Raw genomic sequence first — 25,454 nt, forward strand, 5'->3', positions numbered from 1 at the left:
CTCCGAGTGCCTCCCTGGGGTGCCCCATGTCTGGCTGAACCCCTTCCTGGAGCTCACCCGCAAGCGTGGGATAATTGCTGCCACCATCTAGGGGTCTGGTCTGTATCCAAGCCTTGTGCCCCCTGGGGTACACAGGCCTTGTAGACCTTGAGGGTACTTGACCCACTATGAGAATCTGGGGTGTTTCCTTTAGCCTGAAGCACAGAGAGTAGCCTCCCTTCATCAGCCAAGCATAGGGAGCTTAAAGGCATGCCCCAACCCCTCTCCCATGCTTGTTATAGTGAAGAGCTTTATTGGTTAAAGAGGGTAGGCTTGGGGAAGGGTACAGGATAGAGAAGTATCAAAGAATAACCCAGAACAAAGTGTATGGCTAGGTAGGTAGCCTTTTGTCACACTTCTACATTACAGTAAGCTGTGTAAGTTTCAGGCAAGTTACTCACATGTTCATCTGGAGCCTAGAAGAGCTCCAGAGGCCATGTGCTTACTCCGTGTTCCCCAATATGACTCTCCCTTGGTCCCTTAAATAACGTTTCTGACCTCATCCCTTGGACTAACCATAACCCATTTTCTCTGACCATGGCTGACACTGGATGGTCAGTTTAAAAAACATCAGCACCCTTAGGTGAGAGTTTAGGGTTAGACAGGACACGATGAGCAAGTCCCCTCCCCCCTCAGGAATTTGCAACCCTGTTACCATGGAGACCAGGTGCCTCCTGCAGCCAGAGTTTGTAACCAGAGTGGAGGGTTTGGGGCTGTTGCCCACTTCACTGATGTAGGGCTGGCAGAGAGGTTTATTCCTCCACAGCTTGACCTCTCTGTCCTTCTTGGGGTAGAAAAGTGTCTCTGGGAAGCACCTTCTCTCTCTATGTGCACTTTCCTTGTTCTAAGCCTTTGCTTGGAGGAAGGGGAGCAAGGCCCTTTGCTGCTTCCCCTTCTCCTGTGCACAGTCCCTAGAGTCTGCTGCTCTTTGGGGACAAGTGCTTTTCTAGTCATGATAAGTTCCAGGTCCATTTGGTGAGGGAGAGCCTTTTTCCAGCCCCTGTTGTACCAGGAAGGGAGGGAGTGAAAGATTGCTCCCTCTAGTGCAGAAGTTAGAGCAGGGTAGCACCTTAGAGACTAACTGGCATAAGCTTTCCTAGGTGGCAGCCAACTTTGTCCATTCATAGAATCTGACAAATTTTAGGAGTTGACCAATTTGGGCAGTTGGGCATTTTACATGCGAGGGGATCTTTCCTAGGATTTCAGTTGAATGCTAAACTCAGTTTTCAACCTGTGATGCTGAGGGTGTAATGCTGCTATCCTTCTGTCCCTAGATTTTCTTCTAGACCAGTAAGACCTCAGAGAGAGGCTGATATCTGCTGCTTTGTGTTTTGTGATCCCATTACAGTGCAGCAGGAGAAAGGGTACAGCAGCCTGCAGGATGAAGCTGTGAAGATCTTTAACTCCCTGCAGGAGATTGAGACGGTGTCTGATCCCATACCCATCATCCAGGGCATTCTACAAACCTGCCATGATCTGAAGCCACTCCGTGATGAAGTGTATTGCCAGCTGATCAAACAAACAAACCACATGCCCCATCCCAACAGCACTGGAAACCTTCACCACTGGCAGCTGATGTCCTGCATGAGCTGTACTTTCTTGCCCAGTAGAGGGATTCTCCGGTATCTCAAGTTCCACCTGAGAAGGTAAGAATCATTTTTAGAAGCTTGCTGCTTTTTTCCTCAGTTAATTTGTTCCAGGTGTTGGGGCCTGTAATAGGATGGCCTGTAGGAGGGGGCAGGAAGGAGTTGGAGGTGCAGTTAAAGGGGCAGAGAATGCAGGCCTGAGCCCTGGAGGGGCTGGGAAGGTCAAAGGCACTGGGGCTAGAGGCTCCAGCAGTGGTGGAGACTGTTCCAGATTTAGGGGCCCATATTTTGACCAAGTTGACACTGGACCTGAAGGCCCATGATTTAACACTGATGATGAGCCAGTGATTGATAACACCAGTGAGGCTTGGGGCATGGCTAGAAAGTCATGTAATTAGCCCTTGAGGCAGTGAGCAGTGACACTTGTGCTCATGAGTATGAGATCTCACACAGGGAGCCCCGCTATAACCTCCCCTTTTCCTAAAAGCGTCATTACATCAAGGCATGGCAGGAGAGTCGAAGGGGAGATACCCCCTGTTACCTTTATTTTTTTTGGGCAAAGAGGGTGCTCAGAGGTGTCATGGTCACCTTTGGGGTGAGACTGTTACAACCAGGCAATGTTTGGACCCATGGAGTGTGCAACTCCCATGAGAAATCATTCTGCAACTTTCCCTAGCCTTTTTCTTTCCTGTGCTCGAAAGGCAGTGTTGGTTAGCTCTGTTCCCATCTCACAGTGTTAGCACAGGTATTCTATTGGATATTTTGCTTAATGTTCTGGTTCCTGGAGGCAAGGGATTGTGTACACACACCCACTTTTTGGCACTCCTGATTATGGAGTGCTAAGGCTTGAAATGGTAGCTCAAGAGCAATTGGACAGCTCAAAACCCAGAAAGCATGTGAATACATTACTATGTGTAAATCATCTTGTGACTTTGGAGTGCTTGGAGCTGGTGATACTGCTGCCTGCAGCTGGAGCTAAACTGCTAAAAATGTGTGACCTGGTGGTCTGAAATACAAATTTTTATGATTTTTATTGACTAGTGACTCAAAAGTGAGTTGCCCAGTTTAGCAAATGATAACGAGGCTCTTTCTTCCTGTATCTGTGCTTGGCATCACTTCCTTCCAGGAGATTCAGTGCTTCCAGTGCTATGTAGTAATCTCTTTGAACCTGAACACAACCATCCTAGTTCACCAGGTAACAGCTTTTCTGTTCCTTTTTACAATTAGAGTAAGAGACCTCTTCCCAGGCACAGAGATTGATAGGTATGCCCAGTTCGTCAGTGACTCTCTGAAGAGAACCAAGACCAGAGAGTTTGTGCCTTCCCAGGAGGAAATACAGGCGCTCATCACTCGTGAGGAAATGACAACAACAGTGTACTGCCATGGTGGTGGCTCCTGTAAAATCACCATCAACTCCCACACCAGTGCTGGAGAGGTAATGTGATACCTGTGGTAAATGGGTGCAAGGATGCTACAGTGTGTCTGGACTAGAGGCCTTGTGGGGATGAGTCCTTCCTATCATTCACTCCCATTCTCAGCCCCTCTTACCTGGCTAGTTTTTTTTAAGCTGCCATTTCCTTTATACCCCAGAACCTCAAGGGAAAGGTACTTGGCTCCCCACAGACCCAGAATTATCTGAGGCTCTGTTCTGGATCACAGAATATTGCCCTAAGGCCATGTTGCAAAACCTCAGCAGTGGTAAATTGCAGCAAAGGAGACTCAGATTGACTGGATTATAGGAAGAAGTTTCTTATTCTGAGGGTGGTTTAACACTGGAACAGATGCCTGGAGAGGTTGTGAAATCACCACCACCAGAAGTTTTTACATTTGTCACATTATACAAGTCTATGTCTGGGGCGGTTTAGACAGAGATGTTCTTGCCTTGAGGAAGGCGTTGTGCTAGATGATCCCTAAGAACCTTTCCAGTCCAACGTTTCTATAATGTTATCATTCTGCATGGATGTCTTGGCTCCTTCTCTCGCAATTGCCCCTGACTGGCAGCATGAAGGAAAACCAGGGCCTATTACCCTCCTTTCAGGCCATCAGTCTGGCACACGGCAGGACCGTCAAGTTTTAGCAATGGGAGACTGGCAGATAGAATTCTCAGAGCCAGTAAGGGCTGTCCATTTTGGTAGGTGTCACAAATTAGCCCTGTGTCTTCCCTGAGTGCCACTCCAGTCCCCTTCCCCTGACCAATCTGTGATTCTGCTTTCTGCCCAGTCTGCTTCCTGTCCCCCCTGAGGTGTCACAGGACACATGCACACAATGTGTGTGTCACAGGTTGTCCACCTCTGCTCTGGGCCGTGTTTTTGTTCTGTTATATGATAGCATCCTTGTGCACAAAGATGCTACCAGTCCTCAATTGTAGGCATTCCATAGCCAGTTGTGTGCAGCGGCACAGGTAGAAAAACAGATACTGAATCTTAACTGCAAATTTCCTGACTTTTGCCATTGTCCACCTGGGGTGTTCTGTTGATGATTTTCTTTGAAGGGAGCTTTTGAGTCCTGCTTCTCTCAAAGTGTGGGGGTAGGATGGGGAACATGTTCCTGTATCTGGCAGGAGCCTGTGACACAGGACTGTGGTGGAGGGACTATGTGGTAACCACACTCGTGCCCTTTATACCTTTTACCCATCACACAACAAGCTATACCAGAGAGAAGTTCAAGGAAACCACAGGTCTTGGATCCCTCTAGTCCCTTGTACCCTGTCCCTGACTTGCCATTTGCAAACTTTTTGTTTCCCGCTGGGATGAGCAATTTGTCTTGAGAAGTCTTTCCCCTGGCCCTCTCAGGATGCCATTGTTCCATGCCAGGGTTGGTGGGGCAGGAGGGTGAGCACTGAACACAGCCTTAAGAGACACAAGGTCCATTCCTGGCTTAGCCACAAACTGTGTGACCTTGCTCAAAATCATTTAACCAGCTGTCTTGGTCGTCACTTGAGTATAAGTGGGTAGTAGCTCTTCCTTACCACCTGGAAATGTGCTGTGAGTGTTTCTGGAGACTCTTAAAAGAGCCAGACCTTGGGACCATAGCTAAGGAAGCAGCCATGAAGCTCCTGTACTGTCACAAGGATGATTGCCTCAGTTTGGAGTTCCCACAGGAGGAAATAGCTTTGGGGGCCCCCTTTCTGGTTATAAAAACTGACTCCTGATCACACCCAATGATCCATGGTGTCCGAGCATCTGACCTGTCTCCCTACAGGTGGTTGAAAAGCTGATCCGAGGGCTAGCCATGGAGGACAGCCGCAACATGTTTGCCCTCTTTGAACACAACCAGCGTGTGGCCAGGGCCATCGAGAGCCGGGTCATTGTGGCCGATGTCCTGGCCAAGTTTGAACGGTAGGCAACTTGTTGGCTAAATGGGTGTGAGGACAACTCTGAAATGTCCTGGTATGCTTGAAGACTAAGCCCTTACACTGCTTGGTGGCCAATATCACTGGTTCACAGCAAATTCCTCTAGATGCTGCAACCTCTGGGCTCCTGTAAGGCCTAGTCCATGGAAAGTTGCGTGTAATAAATTGTGCACACACCTTTAGGCTGCAGCAATAAAGGAAGAGTCCTTATAGGTATTCTCAGGAAAGAAATGAGTCAAAACTACAGGGATCAAACCTTGAAGGATACAAGCCAAAAGCTCAGAGCAATCTCTGACTGTTGCCAGAAAGTCCAGGCCTATCTCTGTCTGTCCAAGCTTGCTTTGTCACTTAGTTGTAATTTGGTCTTGGACTTTGTCTAATAGGCCTTAGTGTAGCTCAGCATGTCACCTAGTTGTCCTATTGAAGGGAGAGCATGGGCGACTGGTGCAGTCTTACTTAGGGGGGCACATGCCCCCCCAACCAGTCCTGCTGACTGGGGAGCGGGGGGTCCCCCACAGCCAATCCTGCCGACTAGGGTGGGGCGGGGTCCCCCCTGTGGCTGACCTCACTTCCAGGAGTGGCTGCAGCCACTTCTGGGAGCAGCTGCAGCAATCGGCCAGCACTTGCAGGGGGAGCATTGGCTTTCCCACCTGCCTCTCCTGCCTATTGCCTAAGTGGTGAGTGTGGCCAGTGTGCACGTGTACCCCCTACGCATCGCCACTGGGGGCGAGCCTGCCTTTTAGATCAATTGCCTTAATTGAGCTGCTGGTCCCATATCCTATCCTATCCCATCCAATCCAGCTTTTTCTACCACATTTTATCACCACAGTGCCTGCAAGTATTTGTAAGCAATGCCACTAGCATCTGTCAGTGCTTGTTTTCTCATCCTCTTGCTCTTTGGAGAGAGATGAGTTTCATCCTAGAAGGCTGCAGGCCTGGGGGTGGTGTCTTTGTCTTGTGTAACAACTTTGTGGGCCAACTGCTGAGGAAGCACTGACTCCCCAGCATGGGAATTGGAGGCCTGCAGATGGGAGTTTCTGGTGGCCACAGGACAAACATGGCTCAGAGCGAGGAGGTTGGGCTGATCGAAGGGAAGATCTGCTTAAAGCTTTAATTCAATGGAGAATCAATGCAGGAATGCAGAGCAACGAGGCAGAGTGTCTTTGTTGCCTCTGATGGTGCTTTGAAAGGAGTGATGCATTCTGAAACTTCAGGTTTTGTTCCCAGGTATGGAGACCTGCAGTAAGGATCAGTCAGACCTGGAGGTCAGGAATGCCAGGGTCATCACAGGGAAGTAAGAGTGCAGTAGTGCTGACAGCACCTCTGTGTGCTTCCAGCAGACAAGTACCACATTATAGTAGCAGCTCATGTCCACTGGCTCAGGTGGGATTGAGGAACTACTGAGCCTGGTTCTGCCCCTGACATCTGGGTTCATCTTTCATAGATTTCATAGACATCAGGGCTGGAAGGGACCTCAAGAGATCACTGAGTCCAGCCCCCTGCCCAAAGGGCAGGAAGTCAGCTGGGGTCATAGGATCCCAGCAAGATAAGCATCCAATTTACTCTTGAAGGTGTTCAATGTAGGTGCTTGAACCACCTCCGATGGCAGACTGTTCCAGACCTTGGGGGCTCGGACAGTAAAGACATTCTTCCTTATGTCCAGCCTGAAGCGGTCTTGCAGGAGTTTGTGACCGTTCGACCTCGTCATCCCTTGGGGCGCTCTGGTGAACAAATGTTCCCCCAGATCCTGGTGGTCACCCCTGATAAACTTATAGGTGGCCATCAGATCACCCCTGAGCCTGCGCTTTTCCACGCTAAAGAGTCCCATGTCTCTCAGCCTATCATCGTAAGATCTGTTTTCCTGACCTCTGATCATGCGCGTGGCTCTCCTCTGGACTCTCTCAAGCTTCTCCACATCCTTTTTGAATTGTGGAGCCCAAAACTGGATGCAGTACTCCAGCTGCGGCCTCACCACGGCCGAGTACGAGGGGAGAATGACATCCCGGGATTTGCTCGAGAAGCATCTATGGATGCAAGCCAGCATTTTGGTTGCTTTACTGTCTTGATCGCTCTGTCTGTGAAATGTTGATACTGGTCCTGACATCTCATCACTGGAGAAGCAGAAAGGCTGGACGAATTAATTATTAAGTGTGGACCCTGTAGTTAGAAGTGCCCAAGACACAGGAGGAGGTCTGGTCCTTTTCCAGAGCATCTGATAATTTAAAAAAGCAGAGACCAACAACAGCAGTGTGAGCTGCAAATTGAAGTGTCTATTGATGGTTTGTTGTCATCTGGAGAAATCAAGTGAGTGCTGGCATGACTGGAAGGGTTAACATTTGTGAAGAGATAACGTGAGAAGCTGTCTGAACAGAAAGTCTTGTTCTGGTTACTGCAGAGCAGGCTTGTGCAGTCACGTGCACTTGCAGTCATCCTTGACCATTCAGACACCATAAGCTGCACATAGATGTTGTATTCGCAGATGCACCTGGAAAGTCACCTCGTTTTAAACTGTTATACATGGAATGGCTAATGGGCTGGGGATACCAACCCTTTCTGTCCAGAGTTCACTGGCATCATCCTCCTAGGAGCCAGTAGTGAGTGAAAACTTCACCTGTGCAGTGCAGTAATTCAGGGCACTTCATAGTATGCCTTAAGTCAGGGGTGTCAAACTGTCAAACTCATCCAGCCCAATGCCCTCTGTGTAGTGCTTGCAGTGCTGCACATGGGGTTGGATTGCCCACAGGCACTGTGAGTACCATGAGGCTAGCACAGGGCATGTGCTACATACAGTGCCCCACTGGACTGGCCCTTTGTGCTGGTTCCAGCACAGCCCAAAGCAGACCAGCCCTGGAACCAGTACAGAGAACCAGTCCAGCAGTGCATGCCACATGCCTGTGATACACATGGCATGTGGGGCTACAGCTGGCATGTTGGGGTGGTCGAGCAACGGTCCAGATCATATAGCTCCATGGGCTGGATCTGGCCCACCCAACATATATTTGACAGCCCTGCTGTAAATGTATGTCCCTCCTTATAGCCAGAGGTAATAAATCATCCTTGATTTCCATCTCAGGAGAGAGGGCAAGGACTTGAGCATGCATCAAAATGAAGTGGACGTCTTACCTCCTTGTGGTGGTCTTTTCAGGACAGGACAAGGCCTGTAATCAGAAAAATGGTATGAAAGAAACTGGCATTGCCATTGTCTGTCCTGTACCAGTTCTGCAGATAAACTGGACTGTGGTCTCTAGAGCTGGCAATTGAGCACCTCATGTTAGAATAAACTAGTCTTGAGGCAATAATCTAAAGACTTGGGAATGTTCTGTCCCCTGGCTCCACCTCCCACCTCATGCTTCGTACCAGAACCCCTGTCCTGATGGGTTTCTGATTCTTTTTTTCATTATTTCACATGTGGATGGGAAGAAAGCTGCAGGCACTGGGAGGGGTGGGCTCTGTGACATGCAGACTTGAGAAGCTGTGTGTGTTCCCCTGTTTCAAAAGCCAACAATGCTGTTGCATTGTACAGTATGATTGAGTAAACCCCATTTGCAGTAAGCTTACCAGTGTCTTTCTCTCTTTCACCTACTTTACAGACTTGCTGGCTCTGAGGAAGAGGAAGAAGAAGGACACTGGCAGCTGTATTTTAAACTCTATTGCTTCCTGGATATTGAAAAGGTCCCCAAGGATGGAGTGGAGTTTGCTTTCATGTTTGAGCAGGTATGTAAGGCATGGGGGAATGGAGAGATTGTTGGGGACAGTGTTGGTAAGCAGGAGGAGGAGCTCTCAGCTGCTCGGACAAGCATAGTGCAGAAATGGAGCAAGCTTCAAGGACTGTCTCAACACCAGGCCATGGTGAAATACATGTCCATTGTAAAGGAATGGCCTGGCTATGGGTCGACTCTCTTTGATGTGGAGGTGAGAAATATGTAAATGTAGGTAACAACTGCTGTTCTAGCAGGCATTAATTGGGAAAACCAAGACAGTTATGGGGAGTTCACTGCTTGGGTAGCATAGAGGAGTTTCTGGGAACTTTGCTGCCTTCTTCTTGACTGTGCAAACAGGGTAATTTACCTTCATGGGCCAGGTCAAGGAAAGGAGTTTTGCTGCAGAGGTGCTGAAGATTTCTTCTGGCAAAAAGGAGTAAGACTAGAAAGAAAGAAGGTGAAATGAATGAAGGCTCCAAAGGGAAGAAATCTTAAACTACTGAAGTATTTTTAAAATCTGTCTTTTAATAAAATACTCAGAGAAGATTTTGAAAAATCACTAAAAGAAGCCCCATAAAGTAGCTTTTTGTAAAACAAAGGGTAGAGGACCTTGGAAAATTGACTCACAAGAATGGTGAGCTTGTGGGAGCTAAAAGAAATTCACTAAAATCATTGCTGTCTCAGAAAGAATCCTTTCTGAATAACAGTGAGGTACTGAACATTTTTCTGCACTGTAACTTATTGCTATGGCAAAATGAAGAGAGAATGAGGTCAACAATGATGATCTTCAAAACCAAGTTCTTGCGTATCAAACTTCTTTCTCTAACAAAATAACGTGTCTCAAAATGACTAAAGGCTAAGAGTCAGGAGCCAACAACAGTACTGGGGATTGTAAAGGTTAAGTTGGTTTATCCAGATTTAACAGCTTTAATTTTTTTTTAAATGAACAGCCAAAGAAAGTCAGACTCAATATTGGTCTGACTATTTTGTGTGTTCTGACAGCCAGCATGTTGGCAGTGTACTACATAAATAAGCAAAGCAGCTGGGCTCTGAAACTGGTGCTGCCAATATGATCACTTGACAGCCCTCTATCTACTAGGAACCAAAAACAAATAGTCAGATTTCCTGAGTTGCCTCTGTCCCCACAAGCATCTCTGCAAAATCCACTTCATCTTGGAGAATCACCCATAGCAGTGGTGCAGAGTAAAAAGCCAGTCCTTGTTTTTAACTGATCACATTTAACCTATTATTTGTCAGAACTGAACACTGCGCCCTCCCAAGCCTGCAGGCGAACACAAACCCAACCGTCACTGCTAACATTTTTTGGAGTGGTGAGCTGGGTAAAGAGTGGGTGGAGAAGTGAAGTTGGAGAGGGTGAAAGCATAGGGTGGTAAAAGTAAAATGATGGTGTGGCAGAGGAAAGGTGGTTCAACTGTGTGTGTGTGTGTGTGTGTGTTTGTGTTAGGATTCCTACATGTGCAAAATGACAATTTAATTGTTCAGTGTTGGAAATTGTGGGTATTTGTGACCTGCTCCTAGATCCCCACACATCAGCCCACTGGCACATTTTATCTCCTATTTATTGCTGAATTTCTAAATGCAGCAAAACATTCTTTCCAGAAATGTCTTCACCTCTCAGTCTGATCTTACCCTTTGCCAAACAAAGGACAAGTGGCTGAATGTGAGCTTTCCTCTTTTACTTCCACATGGGAGGATTTTCCAACAGAACAAGTAGGAAAGAGACAAGGCACAGAGATTCCTGTGCCACTTTTTCCAAATTTGTTTTGATTCCGTTTGTTGAGCTCATTGTAACCGCTAGTCAGGTGCCCTGGGTTGAGAGCTGCAGACGCAGATGTGGCCTCAGGTAATGTTTTGTATGAACATTTCCTTTCATGTTTAGGCTCATGAAAGTCTTATTGATGGCCATTTCCCTGCACCAGAGGAGACACTGCAGCACCTGGCAGCCCTGCGGCTGCAGTACCTTCATGGAGACTATTCCAAAATCACCTGGATCCTGGATGGCATCTACCCAGTGAACCGGCTAAAATCCAAAATCCTGCATTCAACTAAGAGCAGTGGCACTACCAGCCACATGCTGGAGAGGAGACGGACCAGCTTTTTGGAAGGGACATTGAAACGGGGTTTCAAGACAGGCTCAGTCAAGAAGCAGAAGGTGGAAGAAGAGCAGATGATGGAGATGTGGGTGAAGGAGGAGCTCTCAGCTGCTCGGACAAGCATAGTGCAGAAATGGAGCAAGCTTCAAGGACTGTCTCAACACCAGGCCATGGTGAAATACATGTCCATTGTAAAGGAATGGCCTGGCTATGGGTCGACTCTCTTTGATGTGGAGGTGAGAAATATGTAAATGTAGGTAACAACTGCTGTTCTAGCAGGCATTAATTGGGAAAACCAAGACAGTTATGGGGAGTTTCACTGCTTGGGTAGCATAGAGGAGTTTCTGGGAACTTTGCTGCCTTCTTCTTGACTGAGCTGGGAATAATTTGGCTGTCTGAGTGTTTACAGCATCTCACAGACAGTCAGGCAGCAGAAAACTCTGAAGCCAGGAGGAGACTGATTGACAGCCCAACCTTGTATTGTTTACCCCCCAAAACACAAAAACAAACGCATCCCTACAACTGTCTGGCTACTCAGAACTATACAACACAGATTCTCACCTTTATCAATTGGGGAGACCCAAGAGGGGGAGGAGGGTGGCATGCAGACTGGCAGCGGATCTTGAATATGCAAATTTCTTTCCAGCTTGTATCCTATATTTATACATGGCTTGATCAGATATTTTAATACACTTTCTCTGATTTGTTTTATTTTCATTTCTTTAACTGGAATCCTTGGAGCTGGACTGACCCAGTTTTCTCAGGGACTAGAAAGGTGTCAATTAGTTGGGATCTATATCCTTGGGAATGCTACTTGCCACCATCTTGTTTTCTCTTCACCTTAGTTTATGGTCTTCATTCTCAAGGCTGATTTGTTTTGACAGTTTCATAGTTTCTAGGGTCGGAAGGGACCTGAGCAGATCACCTAGTCCGACCCCTGCCATGGTAGGAAAGAATACTGGGGTCAAACGACCCCAGCAAGGTGTTCATCCAACCTCCTCTTAAAAACCCCCAGGGTAGGAGCCAGCACCACTTCTCTTGGAAGTCGGTTCCAGACCCTGGCTGCCCTGACCGTGAAGTAGCGCCTCCTGATATTTAACCTAAACCTACCCTCTGCCAGCTTGTGACCATTATTCCTGGTCACTCCTGGCGGTGCTCGGGGGAACAGTGACTCCCCCAATGCCTGCTGATCCCCCCTGACTAGTTTTTATAACAGGCCACAAGATCCCCCCTCAGCCTTCTCTTTTGGAGGCTGAACAGGTTCAGGTCCCGTAGCCTCTCCTCATAGGGCCTGCCCTGTTGTCCCCAGATCATACGAGTGGCCCTCCTCTGGACCCTCTCCATGCTGTCCACATCCCTCTTGAAGTGTGGCACCCAGAACTGGATGCCGTACTCCAACTGCAGCCTGACCAATGCTGCGTAGAGGGGAAGGATCACCTCTTTGGACCTGCTTGAGATGCATCTGTGGATGCATGCCAAGGTGCGGTTGGCCTTCCTGACGGCGTCCCCACACTGCCGGCCCATGTTCATCTTGGAGTCAATGATGACCCCCAGATCCCTTTCCGCCTCCGTGCTGACAAGAGGGGAGTTCCCCAACCTGTAGGTATGGTGCCGGTTATTCCTCCCGAGGTGCATCACCTTGCACTTGTCTGTGTTGAAACCCATCCTATTCTTGTCCGCCCACCCGTGTAACCTGTCTAGGTCTGATTGTAGCCTGTTGCATCCTTCCAGTGTGCCCACGTCCCCCCACATCTTAGTGTCATCAGCAAATTTGAACAGGGTGCTTTTTACCCCCTTGTCCAAATCGCTGATGAAGATGTTGAACAGTGCGGGCCTGAGGACCGAGCCCTGGGGGACCCCACTGCCCACGTCCTTCCAGGTTGACAAGGACTCATCCACTACCACCCTCTGGGTGCGGTCCTCCAGCCAGTTGGCGACCCGTTTGACTGTGTGGGTGTCTACACCACAGCCCCCCAGTTTCTTAATGAGAACGGGTTGAGAGACAGTGTCAAAAGCCTTCCGGAAGTCCAGGAAGACTATATCCACTGCCACCCCTGCATCTAATGATCTGGTGATCTGATCGTAAAAGGCCACCAGGTTGGTCTGACAGGACCTGCCACTGATGAACCCGTGTTGGTTGCCCCTAAGTATGCAGTACTCTGCTGGCCCCTCCTGGATGTGTGCCAGCATACTTTTCTCAAACAGCTTACCTAGGTTCAAAGTAAGACTAACCAGCCTATAGTTTTCCAGGTCCTCCTTCCTGCCTTTTTTGAAGATGGGAACCACGTTGGCCCTCTTCCAGTCCTCTGGTACCTCACCAGAGTACCACAAGCGCTCGTAAAGCCGTGCCAGGGGACTTGCAATGACCTCGGCCAGTTCCTTTAGAACTCTAGGGTGGAGATCATCCGGACTGGCTGACTTGAATACATCCAACCCCTCCAGAAGCTCCCTAACTAAATCCTCGCTAACCCGTGGCCCAGGTGTGCCTCCCCCGGGGCCCAAGGGGGGCCCAGCAGGGAGGTGGCTGTTCTGGTCCCTACTTAGGAAGATGGAGGCAAAGAAATCGTTAAACATGTTAGCTTTGCCGTCTGGTGTGACGACCAAATTTCCCAACGCGTCCTGCAAGGGCCCAACATTACCCGGGACCTTCTTTTTACCCTCTATGTATTTAAAAAAGGACTTCTTATTGTCCTTAATCTGGGAAGCTAGTCCCAGTTCCATCTCTGCCTTGGCCTTCCTAACTACCCCCTTACAACCCCAAGCAACTACAGAATAGTCCTCCCTGGTGATGACCCCTTCTTTCCATTGGGTGTAAGCCTCCTTTTTAGCAAGGAGACATTCCTGGATGCTTTTAGTGAGCCATGGAGGCTTGTGTGCTCTCCTGCTCCCTTTGATCCTCGTTGGGATTACCTTCCTTTGGGCTTGGAGGATCATCTCCTTAAGGAGCAACCACTCTCCTTGGACACCTGGCTCCCCTCCCCTCTGGGACCTCAGCGCTTCTCCAACTATCCTCCTTAGCTCGTTGAAGTCTGCCCTCCTAAAATCTAGGGCTGCTGCCTTACTGCATGTCTTTGCCACCTTGCGCTGGATGGTGAATTCCAGCAGGTGATGATCGCTGTTGCCCAGGTGGTCAAGCACCTGCAGCCCCCTCACCAGGTTATCACCCGTGGCCAGCACTAGGCCCAACAAGGCGTCCCCCCTGGTGGGGCTGTGCACCTCCTGGGTTAGATGGAGGTCCTGCAGTCTGGCCAAGAACCTACGTGAGTGGTCAGCCCTGGCTGACTGCTCTTCTCAGCAGATGTCTGGGAAATTCAGGTCCCCCATGACTGCCACATCCTTAGCCTTCACTACTTCTGTGAGCTGACCCAAGAATTCCTGGTCAAGCTCTTCTCCCTTATTTAAGGAACTTATCAGAAATAAATCTGTTATAGCAAAATGACATCTACTACATTTAGTTACATCTGTCATTTCATTATACATTAAGATAAGACTGTGATATATTTTCTATGGATTATCTAATTTAAGGTCATCTTTTATAATGTCTCCTTTCAGGCCTTGTGCTCTGGTTAATTGAATCTCATTACTGGTTGGGCTTGACACGTTGATGGCTTCCTTTAGTTTGCTGACCAAGATAGTTGTTACATCTGCTGCAAAGGTTCACTCTGCTGTTGCTCAGAAACAGGCTTTGGTGTCTTCTGCTTTAGTCATATTTCTGCAGTTAGGCCTAGCTACCTTGAAAACAGTCAAGGCTGGCAACAAGGGGCAGATCCTACTCCATCTGCTAGGCAGCCAGTAGTCTTAGGTGTCCAAGTGTGATCCTATTCTACCTTGAGTCCCTGAAAATCCATTAATACAGTTAGTCTAGTCTTGTAACATGCTGCCATCATAGCCTTAAAACTGAGTCACATAAAACAGTGAGGAGGACCAGTCGCCCTTGTATTAGTAGCATTTCAGGGAGCAGGCAAGGTGGAACAGAAATGCACTTGGTTGCCTCAGTCCATCCACTGCCTAGTAGGTGGAACAGGATGTGACCCTGGATGGAAAGGATGTGGGCGCACCCATTTTGGAAGAGTGGCAAACTCCCAAATGCCTTTTCTGACCTGTGCAGATAGTAAGAGGAAAAGTCAAGGCACCAAACTGAGAGCCAAATAACACTCCATTGCCCTTGATGAAAAGGCTCCTAACATTTCTGCCACAGCGAAATAGGAATGGAAATCACCCCAAAGGAGGCTTTTAATACATGTTGGTGCATGGAATCAGAGCAGGGCTGTAAAAGTTTACCTGAGTTCTGTTCCCAGATTTGCCATCAGGAAAGTCAAGTTCCTGTTTCCTGACTCACTTTTCATAGATTTCATAGACATTACGGCTGGAAGGGACCTTGGAAAATCATTAAGTCCAGCCCCCTGCCCCAGGATCCCAGCAAAATAAATATCCAATTGACTCTTAAAGGTCTAGAGTAGGTGGCTGTTCCACCTCTGGCGGCAGTCTCTTCCAGACATTGGGGGCTCAGACAGTAAAGAAGTTCTTCCTTATGTCCAGCCTGAAATGGTTTTGGAGGAGTTTGTGACCATTTGACCTTGTCATCCCTTGGAGCGCTCTGGTGAACAGGCGTTCCCCCAGATCCTCATGTATACCCCTTATATACTTATAGGCAGCCACCAGGTCCCCCTTGAGCCTGCGCTTTTCCAGACTGAAGAGTCCCATGGCTCTCAACCTTTCATCATAAGGCCTGTTCTCCTGCCCTCTGATCATGCACGTGGCTCTTCTCTGCCTTCTCTCAACCTTCTCCACATCCTTTTTAAATTCTGGAGCCCAGAATTGGATGCAATACTCCAGCTGCAGCCTCACCAAGGCCGAGTTTTTACAACCATTTTACAAACTTTCCCCATTTATAAAATGAGGATGATGCTAGTGACCTTCTCAGTAATGCACTCGAAGATCTGCTGATGCAAATTGCTGTATGAGAACTTGGTATTATAATTATTTATTATTTGGCTTGAATTTAACTCGGTAAAGGCCCTCTGGTTTGTTTATGCTACAGTGTATTTTAAGCTGCTGCAGAATTCTCATGTTGCCATTGATTTTATGGCAGCAACAGTGCAGGAATTCAGGGATCTTTTAAGCAGAATTAAGCTGCGGTGTCACAATGCACTGGGAATGGGATTGCAGTATTGGCTGTGGAGGGCTTGTGGCTCTGCCCAGCAGAAGATGCTGCTGCTGCTGCTGCTGCTGCTGCTGGCTTTTCCCCCCCACCCCCCCGGTCAGGTATGCTTACTCCAGTTTCTCCCAGCAGCATATGAGGTGAGCTAAGAGCCATTTCACTCTCACACCCTTTCAGCAAAGGATTTCTTGTGTGGAAGCCCAGGTTCCCCAGCCAAGAAGAGGGCTGCTGTGTCCTGAGGGAGCAGGCTGCCAGGCCTGGCACTGTTTCTGATTTTTAAAATGTGCACATTGTAAGTGATTCACTTGATGAGGAGAATCCTGGTGCTAAACAAGAACCCACCTAGAAGGGTCACAGAATTAGATGGAAAAAATGAGAACCGGGAAGAAGGGGCTCGCTGAGGTTTCTTCTGCACTGCTCTTCACTCCTTGCCCCTCTGTTCACATGCCTCACTCTAATGCAGCAGTGCACAAGTGCACCTATGTTACCTTTCCCCTGGGGCACTGCTTTTAACATGTGTTTTCTGTTCTCTGCAGTGTAAGGAGGGTGGATTTCCAAACGATCTCTGGCTTGGAGTCAGCACAGAGAATGTGTCCGTGTACAAACGAGGGGACCCTAAACCACTGGAAACTTTTCAGTATGAGCACATTGTTTTCTTTGGTGCTCCACAGCCCAACACCTTCAAGATCATGGTGGATGAGAGAGAGATGTTCTTCGAGACCTCCCAGGTATGTGTAAACTGTAACCAACCTGACTCTTTATTACCTTCGCTTGTAGTTGAGTATTTGTGTGACTGCCATCTTGCTGACTTGGATCACAATTAGCTCAGATGAAACTTTTGTTTATTGGACCCTGAGAGACTTACAGCAGCCAAAGTACAAAGGAGAATTCCTCTTAAAAACAGGGATCAAAGCCTCTTACACCCAGCCATGAGAAAGGAGTCACCCCAGCAGTAAGTAGATTAGGATCACCCCATCTGTTAGCTAGGAAGGTGAGATGAAGGATGGGTCGTATCAAGATCAGCTCATGCCCCTCAGCCAAAATGCAATTCATGGCCCAGACTGTGGCCCTTTAACACCCAAGTTCTGGTTGTTCACCTTATGGGTCCAAGAACAGAGCCTTGGGGGACCCCACTGGTCACAGGAGACTGTGATGAGTGACTTCCATCAATTACTACCCTCTGGGTCCAACCACGGAGCCAATTTCCCAGCCAGTGGATCGTGGTGGACCCAAGGCCTCAATTGGCCAGTTTTGCCAAGAGGTGATCATGGGATACCAGATCGAAGGTTTTTTTGAAGTCAAGATATATGACATCAATCTCTTTTCCCTTGTCCAGGTGATAGGTCACCTGGTTGTGGAAGGAAATGAGATTGGTCAAGCAAGACCTACCCGCAACAAACTCATGCTGGCTATCCCTTAGGATGTTGGTGTCAGCCAGTCCATTAAGGATGGCCTCTTTAATAAACTTTTCTAAGATCTTCCCCGGGATAGAAGTCAGGCTGATGGACCTATAGTTAGCTGGATCCACTTTTCTCCCTTTCTTGAAGATAGGCACCACATTGGCCTTCTTCCACTTTGGGCACTATACCAGAGTGCCAGGAGTTTTCAAAGACCCGTGCCAGGGGCTGGGCTATGATGCTCGCCAGCTCCTTGAGTACTCTGGGGCGCAGATTACCAGGGCTGGCTGACTTGAAGGTATCCAGCTTCTCAAGGTGTTCCTTCATGAGGTCAGCATTAATGGAGGGCAGGGAATCTCCCTCGGGTGAGGGAGATCCCCTGAGTTGATTATTCCTCCTGAGTTGCAGCACCATGCATTTGTCTGCTTTGTTAGCTCTAGCCCAGCTTTCCAGTCTGTCAAGATCCTTCAGAATTGTGCATCCTTCCCAGTTTTGTGTCCTGCTGAAGAAGCTTCTTCATGTCTTGCCCTGCAGACTTGCTGAAGAAGCTTCCTATGCTAGCATCCAAATTGTTAATAAACATGTTGAGCAGCACTAGGACCAGGACAGACTCTTGTGGGACTGCACTTGAAACCTTCTGACATGGACCCATTAATACTCATGCTTTGCTTACAACTGTTGAGCCAGTTATCTATCTACCTTGAAGTAGATTTATCCAACCCACATTTCTCCAATTTGTTTGTGAAGGTTGTGTCAAGGTCATGACCTTATCAAAAGCCTTGCTGGAGTCTGCCGTATCCACAGCCTTCCCTTCATCCACCCAAGTAGTTACTTTGCCAAATGAGGTCAGGTTTGTTTGACATGACTTGTTTTTTCATAAATTGATGCTGGCTGCTTGCAATCAGCCTTCTTCCTCCAGATGCTTGCACGTGGCCTCCCTTAGGATCTGCTCTGGTAACTGCCCAGGTATTGAGGTGAGGCTACCTGGTCCATAGTTCCTTGGGTTCTCCTTCGGCCTTTATTAAAGAGGGGCACTGTGTTGGCCCCTTTCCAATCCTCTGGTACATAGTCTCATGGCTTCATGGGACCCCAGTGCTCTTTCCTGCCCAGAGCAGGGGGTCAGACTCGATCTAATAGATCCCTTCCAACCCTAGAAATCTATGGAAATCATTGCCAAGGGCTCTGAGATCTCATCTGGCCCTGAGGGCTTGAATTCATTCAGACCCAACAAAAGCTTTCTGATAGTCTCTTCTATCATCTCCTCCCTCAGCTTGCCCCCTTCCTTATCTAGATAATCCTTATTAGGTGTCTGATTGCAGCTTCATTTTGTTGTGAAGACTGAGACAAAGGAGCTGTTGAGTAGCTCCACCTTCTCTGCATCTTCAGTTAGGAGTTCCCTCTTGGTTGTTAACAGAGGGCCCACTTCCTCAGTCTTTCTTTTCTGGTCAAATAGACTTACAGAAATTCTTCGTGTTCTTAAACTCCTTCGCCAGGTATAGCTTATTTTTTATCTTTGCCTTCCTGATTTTTGTCCCTGGCTTTTTCCTAGTACAATTTCTTGGTGACCTGCCCATTCTTTCTTTCCCTGTATGCTTTCCTTTTGCATTTGACACATTTTAGATGCTCCTTGTGCAGCCATATTGGTCTCATTCTTGTTGTGCTTCCATCATGTTGGGACAGTTTCTTGTTGGGCATCCAATACTGTGCCCCTTAAAAGGTTCCAGTTTTCCTGGGTGCCTTTATCCTTCAATCTGTCCCGTCCCCCCACAATCTGTGTCTTTATCCTTCAATCTGTGTAGCAAGGCACTGGTGGTGCCACCCACTTTAAGGGCTGGAGCAGGCAGCAGCCAGGCGCTTCAGTACGGTGGCAATTTTGAGACCCAGGATATATATAGGGTGAAGCAGCAATTTGTGGCTGGCAGCCATGAGAGAGACATCAGCTGGCGGAGCTGAGGCTCAGGAATATCTTGGAGGTCTATGAGCTGGGGCTAGGGGAATGGGGGAGCTCTAGGTCCTGGGCATGACCTAAAACTGCACCATGCCAGGGAAGGGAGGCATGATGGGACTGCTGGTGGCGCAGCAGCCCCAGGCAATGCCAGGCCAGTTACCTCCCTGGTGAAAAGCTTAATAACCTCCAGCCCCTGCACAGTCCTAGCTGGGGAAAGTCCAGGCCAGTGAGAGGCCTGAGGCTTACTTGATCCAGTGGATTTGAGGGAAAAAGCAGGCAAGCAGCTCAGGTTTGTGCCAAGGGACCATGACTGGCCCATGCTGGGGCCAGGACCCAGAGAGGGGTCAAAGAGCCAGGGGCCCACCACAAGGGATGCCCAAAGAGGCTTGGGGTCCTAATTGGCCTGAGATGGGGCCAGGGCCTAAGGGGGAGCTGAAGGCCCCAGGGAGGGGACTACATCTAATGGGGTGAAGGGTTCAGCTGAGTTTAGCTGTCTGAGATGCCATCTGTAAGGCTTGGGCCACAGTGTAGGGGTGGAATGGACCTGTGGAGATCCCCTTAAACATTGAAGTGCAAAATGGGCAGCCTCCCACTTAACACCATAATAATGTATCATCAAGGTGTGGCAGGAGAGAGAGGTGGGTGGTTTTCCCAGAGATAGGTGGGCAGACCAAAATGAAACTGGCCCTATGAAGGCCTCACCTGTTACACCATGACACCATGCCCATTAGCTTCTTGAGTTGCATTAAATCCATCTTTTTAAAATCTAGCATCCTAATTTTGCTGACCTCATGCTTTCCCTGTCTTAGGATCTGAAATTGTACTGTATTATGATCTCTTCCTCCCATCACCTTCATATCCTTCAAGCAAGCAACCTATTCAGGCAGGCATCTTCTCTGTCTCTGGTTTGCTTCTCTTTGACACTGACTGGTTCATGCAGCAGCTAGAAGTCTGTCCATCCTTTCTCCTGCCCAGCACTATCTGTGGGACTTTTATGAATCTTCCCCTTCATATGTGCTTATTCTCTTCCAGTACTTGGTTTCCTTGTTCCACCTTTGATACCTTTCCACTTTGCCAGATTCCATCTTGCCAAACTAGTTTGGCCCATTGTGCAACTATTATCAATAGCCTTGGAGAGATATAGGAAAGGCCTTCTCCACAGACTGGATACATATGAATAAAAGCACCCATGTTGCAAGTTTTCTTATCAGAGACTACACAAGGTAATAGCCAGTGTTTTCAGCACACCAACAGCCTACCCACTGGTATTCATCTGTCTGATCCCCATCTATAAAATAGGGATGATAATGTCACCTCAGAAAGTATTGCAAAGGTAAATGTCAAGTTTTTGTGTACTATAATGGTGAATGTCACTTGCATCTTTATGAACTTTCTATAAACCTGCATTAAAATGCAGGGGGTTGGATGATAGCATTAAATAAGGTGGGGAGTCATATGTATATCTGATATATAGACACACACACTGTGTGTGTGTGTGTGTGTATGTGTGTGTGTGTGTAAACAGTGCCTTCATTCAGTGAGCACACCATCTATCTTCTACACTGAAAGAGAAGGGGCACCTATGAAAAAGCAGGTTGTAATTTAAGAATATTGTAATGCATATGAGGACTGAACTGGACTTAAGAGGCTGATGTAATGTTCTCTTAACATGCATCCTTAAATACGTATTAAAATGACCCTTCCCCCACCAAGCCCTGCACATTCCCAAATCTCTTCATAGCTACAGGCCTCTAACCCCAGCTCTTCTGCACTCTAGCTTCTCAGTTAGCTTTACCTTTAATACCAGATGTAAAAGGCATATGGTCAGTGCTTCAGGTCACCAACTGCCTATCTGAGAAGCGTCTCGTATACCTGAACACTAATGTGTTTTCAATTTTCCGACTCCTTCCCCTTGTTCCATTCCCAGGTGGGAGAAATCATAAAGATCATGAAAGCCTACATCAACATGATTGTGAAGAAGCGCTGCAGCGTCAAATCAGCTGCCAGTCTGGACAGTCATGCTAGTATCTGGACTAGGTGATAGGAAGGAACCTGCATTCCTCGAGGTGGAGGCACTTGTCCATGACTGGAGTTTGCAACCTGTCAGTGGACGGGTAGCAAAGATATTTTTAAAAATTCCACTGAACAGCAAATAGAGGGAAGAACTGAAACCTGGTATCACCCATACAGTGCCACAGGAATTTCATTTCTGCCCAAAGACATTATATGGTGAGAAGTTATGGAATATGAACATTCCAAGACTTGTATTCCTCTTGCTTTCTTGAGGGACACTGTCTTTAAGGAAAGGCTGTGAGTCTCCGCTTTTGCTGCTTTCATGATTTGTGTCATGTTCTGAAAAAAATAAACAGGGAACACTTTGCAATAGAGGAAGCAGGAGAGGGGTGTTTTTTGAGGCCATTTGTGGTGGTTTCAGAATTGGTCTACAATAAAAGTGTTTCGTTTAGTTTGTAACCAAACTTACAGCTGCCTCACTAGGTGGTTCTCTCACCAGGATGTATCGGTGAACTGACCTGTACTTAAAACACCTGTGTGCTGGCAGTATTTTCAAACCCAGGGAATCAGAATGATGACTCAGCCTCCAAAATTAAGATTACAAAATAACGTAGGATTTTTTTGCCTTCAGCAGAGATTAATATGTTCACAACTCCAGGAGTTGACACTTTAAGATAAGTACCAAATACTACAAGTACCAAATACAGCAATTCATGTGATAGACTGTTGAGCAGCGGCAGTGCTGTAGTTGAAAAGGAACTGAAGCAGAGGGTGCAGCTACACCCTAAACTACCGAATGGTGCTACTGAATAGCTAGTGGATTGGCCCAATAGACATGGGGGCATGAGTTTTATTTGGTTGCATTTTCAAGGAAGTTCTCTGTAGCCTTCCATTACCTTTCATTTGGGTTTTACTGATGTCTAGTTTGAAAACTAGACATCAGGAAGCGCTATTTCATGGTCAGGGCGGCTACGATCTGGAACCAGCTTCCAAGGGAAGTGGTGCTGGCTCCTACCCTGGGGGTCTTTAAGAGGAGGCTAGACAAACACCTTGCTGTGGTTGTTTGACCCCAGTACTTTTTCCTGCCATGGCAGGGGGTCAGACTTGATGATCTGCTCAGGTCCCTTCCAACCCAACTATGATGCCATTGATGGTTTCGGAGGAAGTGGTGGTGCACAGCATGCATACCAGGCACAGATAAATTATGCTTTTTCCTCTAGTTTTAATTGGACACTTCTGCTTCCTTCTGCACCCATTGCCCTCCACTAAGTTCTAACTGAAAGTTATTCCACCACAGCTGCTCAGCAAGCTTCCAGAAGCCAGCAGCAAAACTTGAAGGGAACACTTGTTTTTGCAAGGAAGCCTGTTTTTTGGAGGTTTTTACAGTTGAAGATCCAGCCATCCCACGCAGTCTTTTAGCCAGATTTCCATAGGGTCTAGGACCAAGATTCTTTTTTCGTCTGGTCACATGACTGTCTCTTTCCAGGGTCATAGAAATATAAAAAGCAGTTTTAGTTCATCCTCAAGCCATACCCTGGTATCATTTATGAGTCATCCCTATCACACAACTCAAATGCTACCTGCCATTGAGAAATGGTCTGACCTACTGTAGCAGTTTCTTACAGTTCCCTCTTCCTCATCTCTGCATCAAAAAACACCCCAGGATCAGAGTCAACAATACACGACTATCACAGCCACCATTTTTCTTTCCCCTCCCTCCTTGCCAACATGCTCAGCACCTGTCCCTTGCTGCCACAACATTTTTTTTAAAACTGAAACTGCCTTAAGCTTTATTGAAGAGTCTTACAGGGGCTCCAATTTTATCTCTTCCTACAGAAAAGGATCACTAGGTACCATTTTGGAACTGACAGGGAAGCAAAGGAGATGGGCAGAGTAAAACTGTTTGCATTGCATTAGGTCAAGTACACTAACTGGAACTGTTCCTTTACATATAACCACAGCTCTGATTCCCCCTGCCCTAACCCTGCACTACTGGTATATCCTAGTTCTTGGGTTGCTGCAGGCAGCTTGAACCCACTTGGGAATGTAACTCCCAGTACTACTTGTTGTAATTTACTTATTTCTATTACAGATTTCCTTCTGCTCTTTTTTAATTTGTAACTGGCTTTACAAGATGAAGGTTTAATAAATTATTGGATTGCACAGCCTGTTTCCTTCACAGATGATTTGTGTTCCTGTAGAACAGTATCTTGAGACACCTGCATGCAGATTTACGGTCCTGGGGTAAGAGAGAGGGACAGCAGCTTAGAAACAACATGAGCATAGATGTTATGTTGCCAAATAGAAGGAAACAGTTTGGAGAAGAGGCTGTACCAGGCCTTCCCACAGCTCATCCAAGCATTAGAATCACTTGGGTGGACACTGCAACTTCAGTTAATGGGAACTATTCCAGGATATGTGCTGGAGACTGGGGGGGGGTGTTTCTGAAGCACCCTCGATGACACAGGAAGGAGGCACTGCAGAAGCTGGTGCTAAAGACCACTCCCCATTTGCATATTACCAGGGCCTCTGCAATCACAGCACCAGCTCTGCTTTCCCACAAGCTGGATTTGATTTGTTGTCCTCTGCATCCAGGCCCCTCTATCCTGGAAACACTCCAACAGCCATGGCCCCCAGGGCTTGCTACTCCCTGGCAGAACCTGCCCATGGTGACTCGCAGAGAAGTTGTGGAATCTCCATCACTGGAGATTTACAAGTGAGCTAGATAAGCATTAGTCAAGGATTATCTAGAAGTAGCTGTGCCTGGCACGCGGCATGAAGAGCAGCAATTGGAAACTCAGGAGCCCTATGCATGCCACTGAGAGGTAACAAGAGTTCTGCAGCCCAGAGCCGGTGGATCTTGGAGAGGCTCCAAAACAAAACACACTGTGCTGTGGAGGCCCTGGGGGAGGGCAACTGGACAGGGAGCACAAGCCTGGAGCATACATCTGCCCTGCCCCCAACCTGTACACAGATTGGGGGGGGGGGCATGCTGCAGGTCCCCTGTCCCTCAGGTGTGCATGTTGTGGTCGGGAGCTGGCCCTACCCCCCTGCCCCCAAACAAGCCACCTGCGGTCTCATCCTGCTCCTCACCAGGGCTCTGAGGCTGCACAATGTAGCCATGAGCCCCAAGCCCCACCCACTGTCCAGCAGGACAGCAACCCCAGCCTCAGCCCTGCCTAAATGCCTCCCTATGGGGGCCTCAACCCCTGCCCTGGGAGGGGTCGTACATGCATGTGGTGCCGTTGCCTGACCACCCTCCTGCTCCTTCCCAACCCCCTGCAGGCTGGAGCGCTACCTGCCTGCCAAGGGCTTGCAGCAAAATGAGAAATCCGCATTTACTCATGTTACAGAGGTGAGCAGATGAGAACAGGATGGGTTTCAATACAGACAAATGCAAGGTGCTGCACCTGGGAAGGAAGAACCAGCACCATACCTACAGGCTGGGGAACTCCCTTCTCCTCAGGGCAGAGGCAGAAAAGGATCTTGGAGTCACTACTGATACCAAGATGAACATGGGCCAGCAGTTTGGGGACGCAGTCAGTAAGGCCAACTGCACCTTGTCATGCATCCACAGATACATCTCAAGCAGGTCCAAGGAGGCAATCCTTCCCCCTCTATGCGGCACTGGTCAGGCCGCAGCTGGAGTACTACATCCAGTTCTGGGGGCAGCACTTCAAGAGGGATGTGGACAACATGGAGAGGGTCCAGAGGAGGCCACTTGCATGGTCAGGGGGCAGTAGGACAGGCCCTATGAGGAGGCAACGGGACCTGAACCTGTTCAGCCTTTGCAAGAGAGAGCTGAGAGGGATCTAGTGGCCATGTATAAACTGGCCAAGGGAGACCAGCAGGCACTGGGGGAGTCCCTGTTCCTCCAAGCACTACTGGGGATAATGAGGATACTGGGGGTAATGACCATAAACTGACGGAGAGTAGATTCAGACTAGACATCAGCAGCGCTACTTAATTGTCAGGGCAGCTAGGAATGAACGTCCAAGGGAAGTGGTGCGTGCCCCTTACCCCGGTGGTCTTCAAAAGGAGGTTGGACAGCCACCTAGCCAGCCACTTTTCCTGCCCCTGGCAGGGAGGCGGACTGCATGATCTGCTCAGGTCCCTTCCAACCCGACCAACTATGAAACTAGT

At 48.2% G+C, this 25,454-nt stretch overlaps 1 protein-coding gene across 1 annotated transcript in view; it reads left to right on the plus strand.

Annotated features, from left to right (window-relative positions):
• LOC149867832 (unconventional myosin-X-like) overlaps window positions 1–23,911 on the plus strand; it is a 172,366-nt gene extending 148,455 nt beyond the window's left edge. The window contains exons 35-41 of the mRNA XM_090046250.1: window positions 1,388–1,685; window positions 2,853–3,060; window positions 4,827–4,963; window positions 8,568–8,691; window positions 10,579–11,028; window positions 16,490–16,681; window positions 21,226–23,911. Coding sequence (XP_089902376.1) covers window positions 1,388–1,685; window positions 2,853–3,060; window positions 4,827–4,963; window positions 8,568–8,691; window positions 10,579–11,028; window positions 16,490–16,681; window positions 21,226–21,339 — 1,523 coding nt within the window. The 3' untranslated portion in view covers window positions 21,340–23,911. The remainder of the gene's footprint in view (window positions 1–1,387; window positions 1,686–2,852; window positions 3,061–4,826; window positions 4,964–8,567; window positions 8,692–10,578; window positions 11,029–16,489; window positions 16,682–21,225) is intronic.
• Window positions 23,912–25,454: the final 1,543 nt, after the last annotated feature.

The sequence above is a fragment of the Crocodylus siamensis genome, chromosome 4, assembly GCF_052110815.1.
Source record: "Crocodylus siamensis isolate JL-2025a chromosome 4, ASM5211081v1, whole genome shotgun sequence".
In the NCBI taxonomy this organism is placed as follows: domain Eukaryota; kingdom Metazoa; phylum Chordata; order Crocodylia; family Crocodylidae; genus Crocodylus; species Crocodylus siamensis.